The sequence below is a fragment of the Rattus rattus genome, chromosome 5, assembly GCF_011064425.1.
Source record: "Rattus rattus isolate New Zealand chromosome 5, Rrattus_CSIRO_v1, whole genome shotgun sequence".
In the NCBI taxonomy this organism is placed as follows: Eukaryota; Metazoa; Chordata; class Mammalia; order Rodentia; family Muridae; genus Rattus; species Rattus rattus.
The window spans coordinates 13,310,952-13,333,194 of record NC_046158.1 but is presented as its reverse complement, the minus strand read 5'-3'; the positions used below and the strand labels follow the sequence as shown (position 1 = coordinate 13,333,194).

Here is a 22,243-nt window from a genome sequence, read left to right as displayed (position 1 = left end):
TTTTCTAACCCGCTCGTCGGTGTGCTCTGGTGGGTAGAGTGTAGTGTCTCTGCAGTTCATTTTGTCCAGATCAGCCACACAGTGCTGAGCCTAACCTTGTCTTAGTATGATTGAAACCGAATTAATGCACTTCCTTTCTCTCCATTAGATTTGTGGAGATGGTCTTATGAAAAGTTCATAGGCTTAAAATTAGACAGATCTGGGACCAAATTTTGACTTGATCATTTCCTGACCTGTGACCTTAGGCAAGTTACTTTACCTTTCTTGTCTTCTGTTTCTCTGAAAAATAAGGTATTAATTTCCTCCTGGATTCCTCGGTATATGTACAGTACTCTTTTGGGTATGTAAGTAACTTCATTTGTATTCCTGTAGCAGCTTTATAATACAGACTTTATTAGTCTTTTACAAAGAGAGAGAGAGGCTTGCCTAACGTCACAGAGCCAGTGTGCGCTGCAGTTGGTCGAACCCAGCATGTCTAACTGGAAGGCCTGTGCCCTTGCTAATGTGCAAGGATTGAGCACTGATGTGGGAGCTGGCTGACACCCAGTAGATGTGAGCTCCGGCGTAGGGCAGAGATGACTTTTATAAAATTCTAGCCCTTGACAATTTGCCCTGTGCACAGCAGGCACTTTTAGAAACAGCCAGTGCTTGTTATTTGTGATGTGCTTCTATTCTGTTGTTCACTGGATGTTCACTTTTTAGCCAAAGGGAAAGGACAGCCCCAGGCCAGAGTGAACATTAACACTGCCTTGGTTGAGGACATAATCAGCTTGGAGGAGGTGGATGAAGACATGAAATCCGTGATGGAAGCACTTAAAGAGAATTTCAATAAGACTCTCAACATAAGGACTGCACCAGGTTAGTGGCTGAGCCCGTTTCAGAGAGTGTTACAGTGGGAAAGAACATGGCCGTGTCACCGTGTCAGCTCCAGCTTTGGCCTGACTACCTGGTGTTTCTGAGCAGTTACTTTTCCATAACTGAGGTGTTTCCTTGTCCAGTGCCTGCCGTAGACAGTGGGGCAGTAGACTGTAACTGAGTTAATGTATCTTCTGGCTCTGGAGTAGTGCTGGATGTGTCCATTCAAGCTCTGTCTCCTGTGGGATATCGGGGCTTGGCCCACTGAGAATTAGCATTGTGGTGAGAAAAGCTGTCCCCAGTGCTTTTGTGGAACTACACTCTAGAAAAGATGGGTTCTTTTATAGTTGTGGGTACTGTAAGCAAATGTAGGCATCTAGGCTCATAGCTCATGTCCTTAGTCTGCTTCTTCCCCAGTTTGAACTATTTGGTACTTCTTAGCCTGTACTGAAAACCAGAGTCTATAGACTTGCCCACCTGAGGCCTTTTTGTGCCCAAGAGCTTGACCAGGAAGATTCCGTTTAGGTTAATAGCTTCCTGAAAGTGGCTTTTCTAAGTGGGAAATGTCAGAGCTGTCTAAGAGAACTGTTTGCAGATGTGATGGAGAAGTGGGTTGTCAGCTAATGGTGCAAGCGGGCAGGAAAAATCCAATTGCTGTTAAATTGGCCTTTTGCAAATTGTCATCATCCTATAGTTAAGCCTGGGACCCCCTCTGACGGTATCTGCAGGAGCTTCAGCCTTTCACATTCGTGTTTTGATTGGGGAAGTTCGTAAGGAAAATAGAAGATATTTCATGAACTTGTTTGTGAAAAGTCCTCAGTTCATTATAAAAATGATCAGAACCATGTTGTGTTCAGAGATGCGATCTGGCGGGAGACTAGAAGGCAGTTCCTGGCATTTGTTAACCTTTGTTCTGGGGTGTTTCTGCCTCTGTTGACAGTACAGCGTGCCATTCAATCTCTCCCAACTGTTTATTTTAAGCTTGCTTATTATTTTAGGTATGAAACTGATAAAGTGCTCTGTCTCCCCTGTGCTTTCTGGCCTGTTAACATTCTGCAGCCGAAACCAGAGAGCAGCTTGAGAGAAGCCCAGGGAGAAACGTGATACTTAAAATGAGCCAGCCAGTTCCACTCTTGTTGAACTTAAAAAGATGATGGGCTCGGAAAGAGGGTGGGAGTGTAATTTGTTAAATGTTAACCTCTGAGAAAATGAGGGGCAGGAGTGAGCTTGAGGGAGATGCTCACTGGGGACAGATTGAGGGAAGGATTTGATGCATTATGTCAATATGGATTGAAGGGATAGGAACCACCACAACTGCACACTTACATGTGCAGGAGGCGACTTCCGTGGCACAGGCTCTCAGAGCCCGTCGGGGAGGCTGAGCTAAGACCCATCTGTAGCAGACCTCCCCTTTTCCTTCTCTTTGGGTTGAGTTTGTGTAATGTTTTGTGTAGAATTTGAGGCTGTAAAGAAGCTGTGCGAAACAAGCTAGACTTAGCCAGACTCTCTGCTAGACAGGTTCTTCCACGCCATGTCTCTGCTACTTGAGCCAGCCACACTTTCCCTCTTCACTTGCACCTATCCCATGGCCGTCTCAGAGACAGCGGACTTATGCCGGTGTTTGCCCTCTATGCAGGCTTGTCCTGTCCTTGTGCTGCTTTCCCTCATCCTTTATCGTCCGTGTGTTCGCTTGCCGCAGTGCTGCTGAGCACACACTCTGTGGCACTTAGGTACAGACATGGGGAAGGGAGATCTGGTTCCTAAGGTCCAGGAACTTAGAACCTCCTATGAAAGGGCAGACAGGGAAACCACTGTGTATAAAACCACATACCACAGCAGAGCAGTGAATACACAGCTGGGCATGGTCATGCTTGTACTGGGATTTAAGAGCTGTTTTGACAGTGGGCAAATCATTCTGTTTGCCTCAGTTTCCTCATCTGTGAAATGGTGGCAATAATAATCATCTTATAAGCTAATGAGAGCATTAAAGAGTATTATCTTGAAGCACTGCTTATAGGACGTAGTCAGTAACTTAAGGCTACCATCATTGTTGTTGAAGCATGCTTAGGATGCTTGAGGGCTTGTAAGAAAGGTCCAAAAGCTGAAGAGTCAGACAGGGTTCCTGTACCACTACAGAGACGTTAAAGAGGGGGCAAAGATGTATCTGAGTAAAGAAGTCTATTTCTACATAGTGGCTTACATAGTGAGTTCTAAAACACTAGGATCATGGGAGTGAGTCAATAAACCTAGCTTTAAATAAGATTTATTTAAGAAATGTTGAGGAAAATTATAAGTGAATCTAAAATACTATGGAGTGAAAGATCCGATGTTATTGAGGTATTAGTTCTCTTCTGCTACATCTATTAATGTCTGGAAACCGGAAACTAAAACTTCTAAGTGATTATAGTTAATTTTAAAAGATGAGAAGACTGTAAATAATTTATAAGATGATTCAGCCAACTAATTTATACCAATCAATGACTGATTCCTTGGATCACTTTGAGTGGTGTGGTCATTTAAAAATGATTAAGTAGTCTGAGCATTGGTATTTCTCAAACCTATGGTGAAGTAAATAACTTTTATAATTTCAAAAAAAGGGAAGTATATTCCCGATAGAAGGGAAATTACGTGCAAGGATGTTAGTTTGATTAAAACACAAAACTTCCAAAAATCATAGCAGTACTATTGGGTCATAGTTATAAATGCTTTTCAGTATACTATTGGGTCTAATTCTCATAAAAGCACTTTACGTACATTGTCTCATTTAAAGATCAGGAAGTGGACACCCAGAAGGGGCTTAGAATCTTGGAGCAGTGAGTTGGTATTAAGTCTGTGGAATTTTAGAATTGTGGAGTTTTTTTTTTATCATTATACATTTTGCAGGTTAAAGCCAGTGTTGCCAACTACTGTCTGTCATCTTATGATGACACTGAATCTGGATGAGTACTTCAAGTCTGATCTGTGGTGATGCATTAATCCTACAACATATTGTCAGAGTAGCTTCAGTGTATTGAAGGATCCCTCCCCCACCTCCAGGACCCTATTTCTCTTTGTGTCTCTGAATAAGCCATCCACGAGTGGTGAGTGGTTCCTACTGTGAGTGATAAGGGTTTTCTGCTAGTTCCATTTGCATAGGAAATCAGGGACTTTGAATAATGTTCCACGTAGAGCTGTGGATTTATTTATCTTTTTTGACTAATGAAAGTTTTCCTCAGGTCTGGAAAAGGATCAGATCTAGGGTAACAGTGAGGTTTATGATCTGTGCTTTGTTTTCCTGGACTTGTTTCTGAAGAGGGTTTCAGGACCAAAGGCAAGGGAACAAACGTAAGGAAGTTGTTCTGAACCGGCTGTATGCTAGAATTGTGTGGTGAATTAAAAACATTACAGCAGACTCGGGATCTCTCGGGGCGGGAGTGGGGGTGGCAATCGTAAAGGCTAAAGCCCTGGTGATTGTGTGCACAGTTCTGTATAGAGGAGAACTTAGAAATCAGACGTGAGCACACATGAGTTAGACTCTTGGCTCTGGATTGTCTTTCACTTGTCAGCCCTGTGGTCTTGCTGTTTATTTTTCTCAAGTCTCACTTCCTCATCTGTAAAGTGATGGTTGAAGTGAGAGAGGAGGAATCCAAGGTAACTTCTCAGCGCGGTTCTTCCGTATCTTCTGTAGTTTCTGTTCAGCTGTAGTGATCATTGTCGTGATGCAAGCAGCCGCTCTCTTTTTAAGCTCGTTGGAAACCAGGGCACACAGAAGGGTAAGTGATTGGTTTCTCTGTGCTGTTGTAGCTGAGTGGCAGCGCTGTTGGAAGGAGGATCCTTTTCAGTTTCAGCTCTGTGCTAGATAGGTAGTCGTATGTCAGCCTCACCTAAGCTAGTCATGTGAGAGGAGGGACCTGAACTGAGGAAAAGCCTCTAGAAGATCAGGCTGTAGGCAGGCCTGTAGGGCATTCCCTAATTAGTGATTGATGGGAGAGGGCCACTCCTGGGCTGCTGCTCCTGAGCTCCATAAGAAAGCAGGCTGAGGAGTTGGGGATTTAGCTCAGTGGTAGAGTGCCTAGCAAGCGCAAGGCCCTGGGTTCGGTCCCCAGCTCTGGAAAAAAAAAAAAAAAAAAAGCCCTCTATGGCCTCTGCATCAGCTCCTGCTCCAGGTTCCAGCCCTGCTTAAGTTTCTGTCCTGACTTCCATCAGAGATGAGCTGTCCTATGTCAAAGAAAAGGCTTTAAATCCAGGCAAACCAGAATGGTTACTCACCTTGGTTCCAGTAAGGAATTCCAATGTGGTTCTTCTAGTGTTACATACATTCTCTCTCCGCTGCCCGAAGCTTCCTATGAACAGCCTTGTCCCATTGGTAAGGGGTTTATGTATGTTTGTGAATCTGAATTAGATAAAGAAATAAAGGCTTCTAAGGTCCTTTAGAATCCTAAAACCTTATTACTTTTTCTTTAGGATCCCTTGATCATATTACTGTGGTAACTGCTGATGGGAAGCTTGCTCTAAACCAGATTGGCCAGATCTCCATGAAGTCGCCACAGTTGATTCTGGTGAATATGGCCAGCTTCCCAGAGGTAAGGTACCTTATTGTAAGGGTCTGTCTTCAGAGTTTCTTTTGGAATAAAGGAGGTTTGATTAGGTCAGAAGGAAATGTTCCCTTCTGTTTTGAAAGAAATTTATTAAACAAAATTTAGGATAAAAAAAAGCTTTTTTATTTTTATATTTCTTACCTGTTAAACTCAAATATTACTCAAATATTACAGTGACCAAGTACTTACTTTTCAAGTAATTTGAAAAACAATAATGGAGAGCCGTGATTGTCTCTTGGGGGAATGTGAGGCTCTGGTAATCTACTGTCTTAGTTACTTTTCTATTGCCATAACAAAAACACCATGACCAAGGCAACTTATAGAAGATAGCACTTAATTTGAGGCTCACAGTTCCAGGGGCTTATTCTCTACCAGGGGCATGGTAGCAGGCAGACAGATATGGAGCTGGAGCATAGCTAAAAGCTTTTGAAACTTTATAAAGTTGACCCCCAGTGACGTACCTCCTCCAAGGCCACACATAATAATCCTTCCCAAACAGTTCCACAAAATGGGGACCAAACATTCAAATATATGCACCTAAGGGGGCCATTCTCATTCAAACCACCACACCTGGAAGTAGTCATGTGGCCTGTTTCTGGGACACCTCTGCTCAGTTCTTGCTGAAGATTGCCAGGTAGGAATGTAGGCTTGGTAATTAGTATTAACAGATGCTCCAGTTTTTAGTTTCCAAAGAAGCTAATAACCCTGAATGACTTACAAAGTATCTTCCTTCTCTAAATGGTTTGGACTAATTGACTTTTCTCTTTTAAAAATGTTGGGCAGCCAGGAGTGCTGACATGTGTCTGTTATCTCAACTTTTAGGGGTGGGAGGCAGGAAGATCAATGAAATTGCCTCAAAATAAACTAGAAACTCTTGAGACAGGTAAAACAGCGCCATTTTTGACCCTGTATTAGAATTTGGAGAAGACGCTCCAGGAATTCACTTTTGTTCAGACTAGATATCAATACATAGAGTGCCTGACGTTAGAGACTGGAGGATGAGCTGCATCTCACCTTCAGGCTGTAGTTGAGAAACCTAGAGAACCAGAAATCTAGTCCTGTCTCCACCTCCAACTGGCCTGGTCCTCTGGCAAGTTACTTCCTCCCTGGGCTTCCATTTCCTCACCTTCCTGCTCTGGTCTCTGTTTCAGGAGACTCATCCACAGCAGGCTGTGTGCTGGATCTGACAAACTAGCTTAGCAGCAGGAACAGAACAGACTGTCTCCAATCGGAAGACTCGTGAGGCTGATAGGAGGATGCAATTCTAGAGCTACAGTTGCTCACTCTGACCCACGCCAGTCTCAGTCCTACAGCTGCAGTGAACTTGAATGCTTCAAAGTGTATATTGGATTGTATCATTCTCATAATTCAAACAATCTTTAAGAAATGAAAGCCCCAAATCTCTACTGTGATCAAGAAGGCTTTAGGTGATCCGGCTTTGGCCTGCTTCCAGTCTTTGCCGTCCTGTGGCACTGTATCCTGGTACACTGCTCTACTGATCCTGGCCTTAAAACACATTATGCCTTTTGCGCTCTTTGGGCCTTTGTAGGTACTGCCTGTGTGGCTTGAACATTAGGCTGGCTATTTACTACTCCTGTGTGGAGGTACAACGTGAGTGTCAGTTTTCCACTAGGTTGTAAGCTCTCAGTAGAGAGTGTATACAATGTATTCATTGTATCTACATCCAACACAGTGCCTGGCCCACGGAAGCATTCCATACACTGCCCTTAAGTTGGCGGATATGTGTTACTAGTTTTATGGAAGGGGAACACTCACTTGTGGCATTACTGAGGAGCGTAGACATGGATGCAAAGAGAACTGTCAACTCCTTTCCTCCTTGGCCCCCTCTGAACCACTGAGGCCTCTCTGCCCTGTTCATCTAATCCCATAGGCACTGTAGGCCAATTCAGGGAATAGCCTCCTAATTACACAGCTTGAGGACCTCATCAGACAGATTGCTTTTTAGAGCCAGCCACTTCTGGTATTAAATAGCAAATGATATTCACAGAAGTAGCACCTGATTGGCCACCAGAGCATCTCTTATGAAGCAAGAGGAGGTATTAACTGCTTAATTTTTCCTAAGAAGTTGGAGTATATTTTCATCTTTCAGCTAAACTATCTGGGAAAAGCTTTACCAGTGTCTCAGTTATGGGGTCCATGTACATGCACAGGGAGGAAGTGGGAGTTATGTTGTCCTTTGAATTTCTTGTTCTCATCTGGCGTATACATTAAACAAACAGCTCTAACTAAACATTTCCTTCCTCCAGCTTTAGAAGCTGCGCATAGAGTACTGAGGTTCATAGCTTCAGAATGCTGAGCTAATCCTCCTTGTGTTTATAGAATTCCTTTCTGTTTCACGTGCAGTTGGCTTTCTTTCCAAACCTGAGCATTTCTGTGTCATGCTGTTGTGACACAATGCAGATTTACATGTATAATCTTTCAAACGAATTGAAGGCAAAAACTGTTGCATTTGTTTGGCATGTATTCTGCTTGATAAATGGTGCACACAGTTGCTCTCTTCCCTAAACATGCATGAAGCTACAGCTAATGATGGGAAAGAAAAGTAGTGAATAAAAACCATAGTGTTGTACAACAATGCCAAGCAACCAGAACTTCCAGGGACTAAGCTACTACCTAAAGACTATACATGGACTGACCCTGGACTCTGACCTCATAGGTAGCAATGAATATCCTAGTAAGAGCACCAGTGGAAGGGGAAGCCCTGGTCCCTAAGACTGAACCCCAGTGAACGTGATTGTTGGGGGAGGCGGCAATGGGGGAGGATGGGGAGGGAACACTCATAAAGAAGGGAGGGGAGGGATTGGGGGATGTTTGCCGGAAACCGGGAAAGGAATAACACTTTCAAATGTATATAAGAAATACTCAAGTTAATAAAAAAAAAAACAAAACAAAACAAAAAAACCATAGCGTCATTTGAATAAAGCAAAGAACGACGACAGCAAAATTCACAGTCTCCATCACTTCTCTATGAAGGAAGAGAACTGATGTGCGGAAGTCTCTGCTGGGTTGTCAGTCACCTTCTTAGAGCTTCCGTCACACATTAACAGTAAGATCAACACAATGGTTCTGTTTTGTGGGTGAGGCAACAGCTCAGGGAAAGGACCAACCTCCCCTAGCTTCCTACTGCACAGAGCTCTGCTTGACATGGAGGCTTGGGCTCTTCCTCATCCTCCACTAATTCATCCGTGTCTTTTGAGCCCTCCAATTGAGTGGTTTCTTATTTTAGTCCAGAACTCATAGATGATTAAGAGAGCCTAGAGGTCTGTTTTCATGTGCCTTGTATTATAAGGGCTCACTGAGGTGTAGAGAATGTGGAAGGCCAGTAATCAATATGGCACTAACAGGGTTGGCTGTTTACCCGTCTACAGACATTTTGCCATTCCTTATCCATCATGGTGGATTAGCTTAAGAATAGCAAGGGGGGATGGGGATTTAGCTGAGTGGTAGGGCGGTTCCCTAGGAGGCGCAAGGCCCTAAGTTCGGTACCCAGCCCCGAAAAAAAGAACCAAAAAAAAAAAAACAAAAAAAAAAAAAAAAAACAAAAAAAACAAAACAAAAAACAAAACAGAAAAACAAACAAACAAACAAACAAACAAAAAAAAAGAATAGCAAGGGCAAGCATTATAATTGATAATGTAAATCTTCTCTGCCTGTCTCCAGATGGTGTCAGTGATCTTTATTACTATATACAGTATTCTAGCAGTTGTAACCAGTTGGTTAGTATTAAGAGCAAAGCAACTAGTCTGCCTTGTGTTACCAGTGAGTGATTGTCCCCCTCTAGTGAGAGAATAAAGGCTAGGATGAGGCAAGGGAATTGTATATGCTGTTTGTTTGTTTGACCCATGAATTGTTTAATACTGTTAGGGAGATGATTATAATTTCCTGAGGTCTGTGTCCTACCATGTGAAACCAAAATACACATAGCAAGGATAAATTAGAAGAATTACTTTCTGAGGGTTTCTTTACAAAAAATACCAAAAAAAAAAAAAAACAAAAACAAAAAAACAAAAAAAAACCTCACTTAACATTTTTCCCTGAATATGAAGACATATAAAAACTAAAATGTAAAAAGTAAGGTTTTGAAGTAAAGTCAGGAGATGCATTTTCTAATAGATTTATTTAAGCAAGATTACTAGTATTTGTTCAAGTTGTTGGTGCCCACTTGCCTTGTACTTCACCTGGCACTGGACCTTCTACTGTGAAGGTGAAATTTTTGGGGCACATTTCCTGCCTGGCTTGGTGAGTCAGTACTCTCGTGTCTAAGGGGAAGGTTGCATGGAATATATTCATCTGAAAGGAGCTCGGTGGTGGTAGGGGGTTATAAGCAGTGTTTTCTTGGTTTTATGGTGAGAAGACTGGGGGATGGGAGATAAAGCTTCCTCCATGAAATGGGGGTCCTCTCTTCACTCTTAACTCCACCAATGAATGATTTTGTTAAGGATGACTGTTCTTCTCTGCAGAGGATACTAACTTTATGTCTTTACCTAGTTAACCTTTTTATTTTGACTTCATGTCTGGGAGTGTTTTACTGTTTATGTGTACTATGTGCATGCAGTGCCCACAGGGCCAGAAGATGGTGATGAGTCCCCTGGAATTGGGGTTACATATGGTTCGTGGCTGCCTCATGGGTGCTAAGAAACAAACTCAGATCCTTTGCAAAAGCAGCAAGTGTTACTAAGTGCTGAGCCTTCTCTCCGGCTCCACATAGACAGGTAGTGCTCACAGCCCTTTCCTTACGTAATAATTACTGAGTACACTGAGCTTGGGGATCTTTGAAGAGTAAAGACAGCACAACAACATTGGACTAAATGTAGTTCAGCTTCTCCTTACCCCTGAGAGCAACTGGGGTTTGACAGGTCGTGTCCTTATTGTGCATTTCTTGGGTTGTCAGGGAATACTCTCTGTTCTAAAGGATTTGGCTTTACCCTGTAGGCCCCTTGCCTAGTTCACAGTCAACAGCTGGAGCTTGGTTATGTCACAGGTCCCTTTGCAACCTGAGAGCCTGTGGCCAGAGGTGCCATTTTAAAGCTTTAGATTCTTCACATCTTCGTGTGGATGTTCTAGTTTGCCATTTTGACCTCATACGGGTGTAGGATTAAGGTTATTTAAAGATGGGATGGGAAGTTTTTACATTAACAGTGAGATGCTTGGAGAAATAAATTAGCTATGTGCCACCCTCCATGCTTTCAGATGTAAAAGCTGGGGAAGAGCTCAAGTCAGGAGCTGGCCTTCGAGATCAAGTGAGGCGGATCAGTCTGGGAAACCTAAACCTCTTTTGAGCATATCAGAAGCCTCGTTCTTGGGAATTCATTGTCATCTAGTGGGAATCTCTTCCATTCACTTTCTTTTGCTTTTAGGATCGATACAAGGCTGGACATTAGGGACTCTGTACTAGTGAGTGAGCCTGTCAGAGGAGATACTGGAGGATGTTAGGACGACGACAGTGTTTCAGTGTAACTCGTACATTAACTCTGACATTGATTTGAGGACTTTACACGTGCTCAGTACATGGACATGGGTTATTCATATCCTAACTGCTCTTACTGGACATTAACAGTACATGGACATGGGTTATTCATATCCTAACTGCTCTTACTGGACATTAACAGTACATGGACATGGGTTATTCATATCCTGACTGCTCTTACTGGGCATTAACAGCACTGAGTAAGGCACATTAGTTCACCGTCTTAATGATGTTTGGGTACCAGGTCATCTCAGATTGTGAATGGTCAAATTTATTGTTCAGGGAACCTGGTCCCAGAGCTAGACATAAGCTGAAGCTTTTCTGACTCCCAAGACCCACGCTGTGACTCTTGTCCATTCTGCCCTTTGCTGTGCACACCGGGGGAGGTTTACTCTCATGCTGAAGTGTGAGCTTGGGATTGAGTATAGGTCTGAACGAGTTAAATTTATTTACTCATTCCACATCGGCACTGGTATATTTTGAGTGTAAAATGTCAACTGGAATTTTTAACGTATGAAATCTTTCATCTGTCTTTGCACCGATCTTTGCACAGACCAGCCCTCCTCCCTTGAGGATTTATTGTGGTTTTGATCTGTGTTGCCTCAAACCATTGAAATCTTTTCAAAGAAGCAGAGCTGTTTTCTTTTTATTTTTTCTACTCTTTCTTTTTTCCTTCCGCAATACACTGGTACCAGGAGTGGACATAGTTTGCTATTCAGCTTGATCAAAGCACTCTACACCAGTGTAACTTCCTGATCTTACTGGTAACAGAACTAAATGTTTCCATGTTCTGCCAAGATGGGTTGCCAGTTATCGACAGAGGGCTTGCATCTGGTAATAATTATTTACTAATTCTGTTTACCTTTTGATCTGGTTTTCAGTGTACAGCTGCAGCTATCAAGGCTATAAGAGAAAGTGGAATGAATCTGAACCCAGAAGTGGAAGGAACACTAATTCGGGTACCCATTCCTAAGTAAGTTTGGCTGAAATCCATGTATTCCAGTGATGGGGGTAGTTGCCCTTGGATGAAAACCAGTATCCTGCAGCACTCTTGGGCCAGTGGCGTGGCTCACTTACCTGTGTCTTCCACCCTGGCTGTGCTATAAGATCAGTTTGCTGGCACAGACTCGTTCCCAACACCTATGTGTGCTGGACGCTTGGTCTACAGCAGTGAGCTTTCAGAACACCTTGTCCTCACACTTTCTGGCAGAAAAGTTAGGACAAGTTAGCACACAGAGCCATTACAGATCACATTAAGTAAATTCTAGGAGGAAATAAAAGCCACTGGTATCCAAGTGAGAGCGCATGGTGGGAGAGATGGAGGAAAGGGCAGGTTTACTGTGGGGGATTCTGTAAGGAGCTAATGTTTCTGCTGAGAGCCTGATGAGGAGGCAGACTCATCAGCCTAGAGGAAACATTCCAGGAAGGGTGAGTGGCAAGCCTCAGATCAGAAAGCAACTTGACACTGTCAACTCTAACCCCATGTTCCTTGTTGAATTATTTTTACATTAGTCTTTGGTAATTGAAGAATTAAAGGCATAAATCCAGAGTCATGGTTTTTTGTTTTGTTTTTTAATGGAGTTTTAAATGATTAAAAATAGGTCCTTGTTCCTAAAATTGAAAAGAGAAGGCAGGGCTGATGAGATGTTCAGTGGGTTAAAAAGGACTCTTGCCAAAAAAGCCTGACTATCCGACTTCAATCCTGAGCCACATAAAGGCGAAGAGACAATTGGCCATGGAGTTGTCCTTTGGCCTCCATGTGTGTGCTGTGGCAGCAACCCCACCCCCCAGGTAATCAATTAAAATTACTTTTAAAAAGAAAAGATAATACTTGGGAAGTGGGGTCAGGAGGGTCACAAGTTCAAGGCCAGCCTGATCTATACAACGTAACTCTTGAAAGAATGGACAGGATGATGACTGTTTGAGTAAAAGGAAATCAGGAGTGCCTAAAGGGTAGTGAGAGTAGGTTTGGACTAGGACTGATGGTGGAGGTTCAAGGCAGTGGGAGGAACTGGGATTTCTTCTGATGGTGAGGAAAAGCCGTTGCATGGGTTGAGGCAAAGGATTGATGGTCAAATAGAGCTTTGTGGGTGTCTCTCTCATTGCTAATTAACATATGGAATTTATGAGGCAGTAGACATGAAAAGAGAAGTCAGCAGTCAAAATTACAGCAGTCCAGGTGAGACACGAGCCATGGTTACACAGCAGAGGAAGGAAGCCCTACTACTACTGTACAGTTCCTCACACTGGATCAGTTTGTTATCCATTCAACAAGTACTACGCACTGACCATAGGACAGCGGTAAAGAAAACGACAGAGCTCCTTACCCTCCGAAGCTCACCTGAGCTAGTGGAGCAGATACAGTAAACTGCCAGTGCACTGTCCAGTGATGCTAATGTCTCTGAAGAACCAGCCGGGCAGAGATAAGGAAAGACGGCTCAGCGGGCGAGAGTACTTACTGCTCTTGCAGAGGACCTGGCTTCAGTTCCCAGCGCCTACGTTTAGATAGCTTACAACTGTTTCTCCAGATCTAAGAGATTTGATATGTCTTCTGGCATTGTCTTAGTTACTGTTGCTGCGATAAAACACCATGACCAAGGCAGCCTATACATGGAAGAATTTATTTGGGGCTGATAGTTCCAGAGGTATAGGAATCTATCACCATCATAGCAGGGAGCATGGTGGTAGACAGGCAGGCATGATGCTGGAACAGCAGCTGAGAGCTCTCAGACAGAAAGCAGAGTGTACACTGGGGGATGGCAAGAGTCCTTCTGAAACTTCAAAGCCAGCTCCACACCTCCAAATCCTTTCACAGTTCCACCAACTAGAGACCAAGTATTCAAATACATGCACCCAATGGGGGTCATTCCCTTTCAAACCACCACAGGCCTCTTGAGCGCTTGCACATCTGTGTGCACGTGAACTCATGTGGGTATGAATACCTACACATAAATTAAAAAAATCTTTTTAAAAAGTTAGAGAAATTTGGGGGCTTTATAAAAGCAAGATTCATAAAGGAAGGGACATCTGAATGATGTAAAGCAAATGAATGACATCTTCCAGGTAACTAGAAGGGAGATGGAATGACCAGGGTTCCATTGTGTCACCTGTCATGCTGTATCACTTTATGGAAACTACTTCATTTGTCATACGATCTGCTCAAAGAGGCAAACTAGTGCCTTCGAGGCCTTCGTTTCTAAAGCTGGGAGCTCAGCTCAGGTTTCCTTGGTTACAAAGTATGTTAGCATCATGATTTTTTTCTTTTCTTTTTTTCTTTCTTTTGTTTTTCCTTTTTATGATGAAGTCCTCTTATATGGCCAGGTATTTGAGATCAGCCTGCCTCAGCCTTCAGAGTGCTGTGAGTACAGAAAGCAGAGTTTATACTCAGCCACGAGAACCAGTCAGAACACTGAGGAAACGAAGAACTTCCTTGAATTAACACTCTGCTCTGAAATTGTGCGAATTAGGCAGTATAACCTAGTATTTAACAGCCATAAAGACGTGGGTTCAAGTCCAACTATATGTGTACTTGGGAGGTGTCTTCTGAGCGTGTGTCTATACCAGACTCTGCTGGGGATATATAGGCCTATGTTTACCTTATATTCGTTCATAGGTCATTTGTCAGGCCTTATGTTTGTATTACCTCCAGCTTGCTTGAGAAAGCTACTGTGGCCCACAGTTTATTGGAAAAAAGTCCTGAAGCTCTGAGATATGAAGAAATTGCCCAAGATCAGTTGACCAGTAAGTGATAGATAGGTAGGATTTGAGAATCACAGGTTTTCTATTCCTCTGTTTAGATAAGTGATTCCGGAAAGTGCTGAAAGTACTCATGGGTATCAGAAGCAAGATTCACAAGTAGAAGGGCTGCAGAGACGGCTCAGCAGTTAGGGCTGCTACTGCCCTTCCAGAGGACCCGAGTTCAGTTCCTAGTACCTTATCAGGCAGCTCACAGCTGCCTTTAACTGTAACTCAAGGGTCTGACCTCCTCCGGTCTCATGGAGTACCCACACACATTTGGCATATGACCATGCCCGTGCACGCGTGCACGCATACACACACACACACACACACACACACACACACACGTGCTAGTCATGGCAGTACATTTATTCGGAATGTGTGTGGCGGCAGAGTTTACATTTAAGCAATGTACTCTCCTGCCTGCCTTGTGTGTCAGGCTCCTGAAAGCCCCTGGCAGAGTGGTGTCCAGTGTTGACTGTTCTTCATTCTTAATGTTCACCGTTCACTGAAGTAACAGTGAATGGAGTTTCTTTCCTCCCAACAGATCTCACGGCTTATTGTCTCTCTTAACCTTAGGAAATCTCTGCCTGTCTTTGTGTACTCTTTTACCTACTTTACAAATAGTAACTTAAACACAGCAAGTCACTAGGGCCATGTGGGAGTCACTGCCAAAACCTAATGGAAACTTTGGTCCTTTTACTTTAAAATCAACTTTTATCCCCTCAGATGACATAGCTTCCATAATAAAGAACAGACCATTCATTTTTAATCTGGAAAACGACCAAACACATAGTTCAGTAAGGGGCCTCATGACCCTGCCACCTTGTCAAAGAGAAGAAACTATATAAAAAATGAGGTTTGCAGGAGCAGAGGGTTTTGGTCTGTCTACTTTCTCTTGGATTACATCCATTAGCCAAGATAAAATATTGTAAGAATTAATGTAACGAATCCCCGTGTCTTTGAAATTTACAAGTTAAACATACAGATCCTTCAGACTTATATTGGACACACCAAGGGCAACCGTTAACTCCAGCAGGGTAGCAAAGATGCATGTTATGTCAGTCTGATCTTTCAAACAAAAATGTGACACACGTTTGGGCTGCTCTGAAGTGAACCCAAGTGAACAGTGAAAACGAGCAACAGATTCATAGCTTTGCAGAATCTGGGGGCTGTGGAGGGACCTGGCAGACCCAAGGACAGACTCATCATCGGGGACAGGAGGAAGTCAAGGCTCAGTGAAGTGAAGTGGCCTGTCCAGGACTGCAGACGAGAGGTTGAGAACCAGAGGATGAGGGTGCTGGCTACAATCTATTCCCCTCGTACTGTTTAAAAATCTATTGGTTTTTTTTTGTTTTGTTTTGTTTTTTGTTTTTTGTTTGTCTTTGGTTTGTTTGTTTTGGTTCTTTTGAGACAGGGTTTTTCTGGGTTTAGCTCTGGCTGTTCTGGAACTCACTCTTTAGACCAGGCTGGCCTCAAATAGCCATCAGTAGCAAGTCTTTTCATTGCTCTTAATCTTGGAAGTGCATCTGTAAAATTAAATTCATGGGATTATTTATGTCGTTCTTGGGAGACAATGTGATAATATGCTTGAAGTGGTTAATACTTGGCAGAACTTACTTTTCGCTATCAGATGCTGCTGTTCCTTTCATTCCTTCTCACAGACAGGTAAGGGCCTCCTTCCCCTTATAGGGATAAGGACATAGAGTCAGAGAACTGAAGCACTGCTCTGGGTCTCACAGTTGGTGCAAGGCACATGCACACCCAAGGCAAGTTTGGGAAATAGAAGAGAATAAGACGAATAACTCACTAAGATCCATTTCTGTTTATAAGATCTCAAGCTTATTAGGAAGATTTGCCTTCTCTGGCCATTGCGACTCTTGTGCCTCAGGGTTATCTGCAAGTTTGCTTTTTTGCCCTAACTCTGTTTGTCCAACTGCAGTTCTCCTGTAACTGAGCTCCTACCTCATGTCATCCCACTTCCTAGAGTCTTAGATCTGTCAAAATGAGTTTGCTGAGTTCATGGCTCTGATCAGTGAAGAGGTGGAAGATAAGATGGTAGGAGGTCAGGCCAGGGAGCTGAGTAGTCCTTTTCCTCTTTTTGCTGCCAAAGATCAGCTGTGTGGCCAGAGTTGTTTTGTTTGTTTATTTTAAATAGTGTTCACTGGTCTGGAGCTCCCAATCATATGTAGACCAGACTGGCCTTGAACTCGGAGAAATCTGTCTGGTTCCGTCTCTTGAGCACCTGTGACTACAAGCTTGATGGCTGTAGGAGTTTGTCATGTTGTCTTTTCTGGTAAAAATACTCCACCCTGTTCTTCCGGAAATAGCTTTTGTACTGTATGCTCACTAAATGAAGCAGTATGTCCATGTTTTCTATGAAAATTCCCTATTTTTTTCAAGACAATATCTTATGTAGCCTAGGGTAACCCTAAACTTGCTAGCTAAAAATGACCTTGAATGTTTGCTCTTATGTGCACCACCACACAAATGGTTTATTCCTTATTCTGTTTTGTCTTGTTGGTGTTTTGAGACAGGGTTTCTCTATGTATCCCTGGCTGTTCTAGAACTTGCTCTATAGACCAGGCTGGCCTTGAACTCAGAGATCAGCCTACCTCTCCCTCCTAAGTGCTGGGATTAAGGCGTGCACCACTGCCCAGCTTCTTTATTCTTTTTAAAGGTTGTTCAGTGTTTGCATTTTATACGTAGTATTAACTATTTCCCAAATGTCAGATATCTTGTTTTAAACTGTCTTTTGGTGACGTTTTTTCTTAGATTTGTGTATTTTAATTTAGTTGTATGAGTGTTTTACCTGCATGTATGTATGTACACTGTGTGTGTGCCTGTGCCTAATGCCAATGGAGGTCAGAAGAGGGTCTCAGATCTCTTAGAACTGGAGTTATGGTGACTGAGCGGCCAGGTGGGTGCTGATTAGCATCCTGAGTCCTCTGTTGAGAGTGAGCAGTGCTCTTAACTGCTGGGCTGGCTTTCCAGCCTCTTAGCTGTGTTTTAGCTCTTGTAAATTCTAAAGCCTGACTCTGGGTCCCGCTGAGAACAGATGAAGTGGTTGAGAGTTGGGGAAGAAGTGAATATGGAATGTGGGGCTCATGGGGCCTGAGCGTTTTTCTTGCTACTTGATGTTTCTTGTGTTTGCAGCACACTGTGCAGTGCTCAGTTGCTTAGAGATACGGACAGTGTAGGACTCCACAGCCATTTACAGCATACCTGGGTGACCCCTCCATTGTTCCTCAGACCCAAGCCTGTTGTTATCCTTGTGGAAACCTCTATAGTAGTTGATGCCTCCTTTAGCTTACAGAGTAGCTAACAGTAAGCAAGGGGACAGTGCTCTGTATTTGCCTCATCCCGTTCGGCTGCCCTGCTGTTGTGTGTGTGTCGTTTTTGTTGTATACATGTCACTGTAAACCTTTGAGAGTTCGCTCAGGCTCGTTAGCTAGTCCAAGCAGAGGTGAGAGGATCCAGATGTGGAGCTGTTTCACCTCAGATTTATAGTCTTGCTTCTGTAGCCTTGTAAGAGTGCTTTCTGTTTCACATTTGCCGATTTTCATAGTAAAGGGTGTAGAGATTGATATTTTAAAATTTGATAATATAATTGTCTTAGTTACTCGTTTATTATTGTGAAGAGATACCATGACCAAGGCAACTTATAAAAGAAAGCATTTAATTAGGGGCTCGCTTACAATTTGAGAAGTATGATCACTAAGGAGGACAGCATGGTATCAGGTAGTCATGATCAGAAGAGCTATAGCTGAGACCTACATCCTGATCCACAGGCAGAGAGAGACAGGACCTGGCATGCACTTTTGAAACCTAAAATCCCACCCTTGGAGATGCACCTACTCCAGCCGTCTAATCCATTCTGAATAGTCTACCAACTAGGGACAAAGCATTCAAGCATATGAACTGTGGGGGCCATTCTCATTCAGACCCCACAATGATAATCCAAGTCATGTAGAATAAGCTATTTCCAGGGCCCAGAGAAATGGTTCAGTGGGTAAGAGCACTTTCTGCTTTTGCTGAGGTCCCAAATTGAGCTCCCAGTGCTCACATGGTTCTAGGGGATCTGTTGTTATTTTATGGCTTCTGTGAGCATCAGGGATGGACATATATGCAGGAAAAATACTCATAAATCATAAAATAAAAGTAAATTAATCTTAAAAACATAATTTTCAATGCTCAAATCAGGATCCACCATCTGACAGTGGATTTATATGCCATGTTTTTGTTGGGCACTCTGAAGTACAGTACATCAGGAATCTTTAACTCTACTTAGAGGTGTATCTTAAGTTTAGTGAGTACTGTTTCCAGTGCAGATGATGTTAGGCTGGGGGAACACACAATCACATACTCAGGAGGCAGAGGCAAGCAGATCTCTTTGAGTTCAAAAATAGCCTGGTCTACAGAGTGAGCTTTAGGCCAGTCAGGGTTACATAATGAGACTGTCTCAAAATAAGTAAATAACTGAATATCAAGTGTATGTGAGTGAGTTTATCTAAAAAAAAAATGAAATGTACATGAAGGTGAGTTTAGACCAACTTACATGTCCCTGTAACTACCATTCCACTCAAGATATAAAATAGTTTTTATTTCCCATCTCCTTCTTGGCAGGCCATCTTCCACCCGTCCGTGTTTCCTCCTCTGATAAGACAGCTACCGTCTGTTATTGTAAAAATATAAAAATAAAAAAGAGTAATGGTTGTCTTTTATCCCACTAGGTCCGCACAGCGGTGCCCAAGATATCTGCTAGATATCTTGGTGGAAACACATCCCTACTCCTCAGCGACCCAGTGTCTCTTGCCGCCACACACTTTCCTATACTCAAACCCTCACATAAAAGAACACACAACACAATAATCTTTGACCCAATTGGTAAGATATAATTGCCCACTTAAACATACAAAGCCCGGTACCATCCATCCCTTAGGAACATTGATAACAACCTGTAAATACACAGAGTAGAATCTTAACATCACCTGCCATGGCTTCTCCCCCCTCTCTCTCCTCTGTCCTGTCTCTTCCTCTCTCTCCTAGTCTCCTCCTCCTCCTTCAAATTTCTCTTCCGCCCATCCTTCCTTCTCCTCCAATGACAGGCTTCCTTCTATCTTATACCTGCCTCTCACCTGTACTTTACAAATTCAATGGGGAGGTGGTTCTGGTGAAGTCATCTGACTTCTGAGTAGTGACTAGTTAGCTGTCCTTGGGGCAGTGGAATTAGCATCAAAATACAGATAACTTCTGGGCAAACCACAACAACCATCTAGTTTTATAAGATTGTAGAAGTGGGGGCTGGAGAGATGACTCAGCAGTTAAGAGCATTGACTGCTCTTGTAGAGGTCTTGAGTTCAATTCCCAGCAACCACACGGTGGCTCACAACCATCTATAATGGGATTCGATGTCTCCTTCAGGTGTGTCTGAAGACAGCTACAGTGTACTTATATACATGGAATAAATAAAATAAATCTAAAAGAAAAAAGAATGTAGATGGGTTTGTTTGTTTTGTTTTGGACTTTCCCCCATAAATAGAAAGCCTTCTAGAGAGTCAGTAACGTACTCAATAGATAATTGAGTGTGTTCTATATGCAAGCACAGTGAAGACACAGGATCAGGTGGACAGCAGGCTAGACTGAGCCATTCACCGTATGGAATTTGAGCAGAGGAGCTCAGTAACACATACAGAATGAGAGAAGGGGGCTCCTGGATAAGAATGATTTTGTTCTCTCTCCTGCATAAAAGTGAGGTGTGCAGGGATGGGATGCCATGAGTAGAGCTGATGAGGATGGTGGTTCAGTCTTGAAGACACTCGTGGCTGTCATGATCACACAGCAGGAAACTGAAGTGTGTGGGAGAGCCACATGTACCTGTGTCTAACCCTCAACAGAGGGCCTGGGGGAGTCTGCCATGGGTATTTGAGAAGCTGTGGCAGAGTGCACTAGGGAAGTGAGCTCAGGGATGAAGTCAGTGCAGTGAGGAAGCCGAAGCCTGTAAGAGTTCACAATCTGTGATGAAGATTTTTGCTTTGACTTAGAATAAAGTGGAACCATTAAGGACTTTGAACAGGGGAGTGGTGTGGCTTAGGTTTTCTTAAGATTGCACTGGCTGCTGGTGTAAAGAGTATTCTGTAAGGAGGCAAAGGATAAACCCAAGGACCATCCACACACAGTGCTGACCTTGGACTGGGGTTCATGATGGAGCTGCTGAGAGGTGTGTGGATGCTGGGTGAATTTTAATTGTTAGGGCCAAGGAGGTGGCTCAACAGCCAAGCTTAACAACATTGAGTTCATCCTTGGGGTCCTCGTGGTAGAAGGAGAGAACCAACTCCTGAAAGTTGTCCACTGACCTCCACTCATGAGTTATGCCACACGCATACCCGCCCCCAATACACAAATAAGTAAAAACAAAAAATAATTTTTATTTTACTTTTTATTGATTCTTTGTGAACCTCACATCATGCTCTCCCATCCTGCTCATCTTCCAGTGCCTCTATATCTGCCCTCTGCCCTCGCAACCTACCCTTCAAAAGAAAACAAAAAATACAAAAAGAAGAACTTTTAAAAATATAGCCTTTTGCCCAAACAGCTTTACTTGCAGATGCTCATTGTAATGAGTTACTGACCTGGGAGGCCTCTGGTCTGCTACACCATCCCTCTTGGATATCCTGTTGTTGCCCTGTGTCATGGAGTCTGGCCTCTTCATGCAACCCCGTCAGCTCATAGATGGGGTAGATGTTGTTTGAGGTGGGCCAACTCCAAGCCCTAGATCTGGGCCTGGGTGGTTGCCAGGTAAGGATCAGGGCCAGCTCTCCTGTGCCAACCCCAGCAAGGGGCAAAGCCAATTCTCCCAGGTCCATGCTGCCAGGGCTAGCTCTTCCAAACTGCCTAGGTGAGGGGCAGGGTCAGCTGTCCCTCCTGCAGGAGGCAGCAAAGGAGAAGCCATCCCAGCTCAGCTCAGCTCAGGTCAGCTCACCCTTGGGATATGTACATGGCCCCAGGTGTCAGCCCAGACTACCAATGTCCAAATGGCCTTTGTTGGTAACAGGGCCACAGACCCAGACATGTTCCTCAAAGGCAGCACAGGTACAGATATCAGCATGGCCTCAGATGGCAGCCCAGGCCACTCATGTTAGGCTGTGTTCCTCAGCACCTTGAGTCTCCATTCTGCCTCTCTTCATAGTGCACAAACTGGTCCGCTTCTCCTTCTTTCCCTTCTCTCTACCACACACTTGCTCGTTGTATCATTTTAGTGGTGCCTGCTCATGCTATTTGGTAGCAGGCTGGCCTCTGGCATTGTAATGGGAGGACTTGCCTGACATGCAAGCCAGCACCGCCTTTTCCCAGGAATGGGGATTAAACAGAGCTTTGCACATGCTAGGCAAGTGTTCTACCCCTGATCTTTATCCCCAGTTGCTCTGCCATGGGAATATATCAGTTTGGATTCTCCAAGAAGCACACAAAGATGGGATTAGAGGTGTGAAGGATGGCGGGGACCGAGGCAGCGGGGAGAAGACAGCCAAGATCTGACCACAGGTCTAAACAAAAGCATAGGATGAAAGTTACGCAGCACAACTCC

At 43.6% G+C, this 22,243-nt stretch overlaps 1 protein-coding gene across 2 annotated transcripts in view; it reads left to right on the top strand.

Annotated features, from left to right (window-relative positions):
* Window positions 1-22,243, top strand: part of Mrrf (mitochondrial ribosome recycling factor) — a 52,194-nt gene that overhangs the window by 6,000 nt on the left and 23,951 nt on the right. Inside the window, exons 2-4 of one of the 2 annotated variants that reach the window (XM_032903170.1) lie at window positions 703-858; window positions 5,299-5,417; window positions 11,802-11,893. In XM_032903170.1, the coding sequence (XP_032759061.1) occupies window positions 703-858; window positions 5,299-5,417; window positions 11,802-11,893 (367 nt within the window). The remainder of the gene's footprint in view (window positions 1-702; window positions 859-5,298; window positions 5,418-11,801; window positions 11,894-22,243) is intronic. The other variant, XM_032903171.1, reaches the window with a different exon arrangement.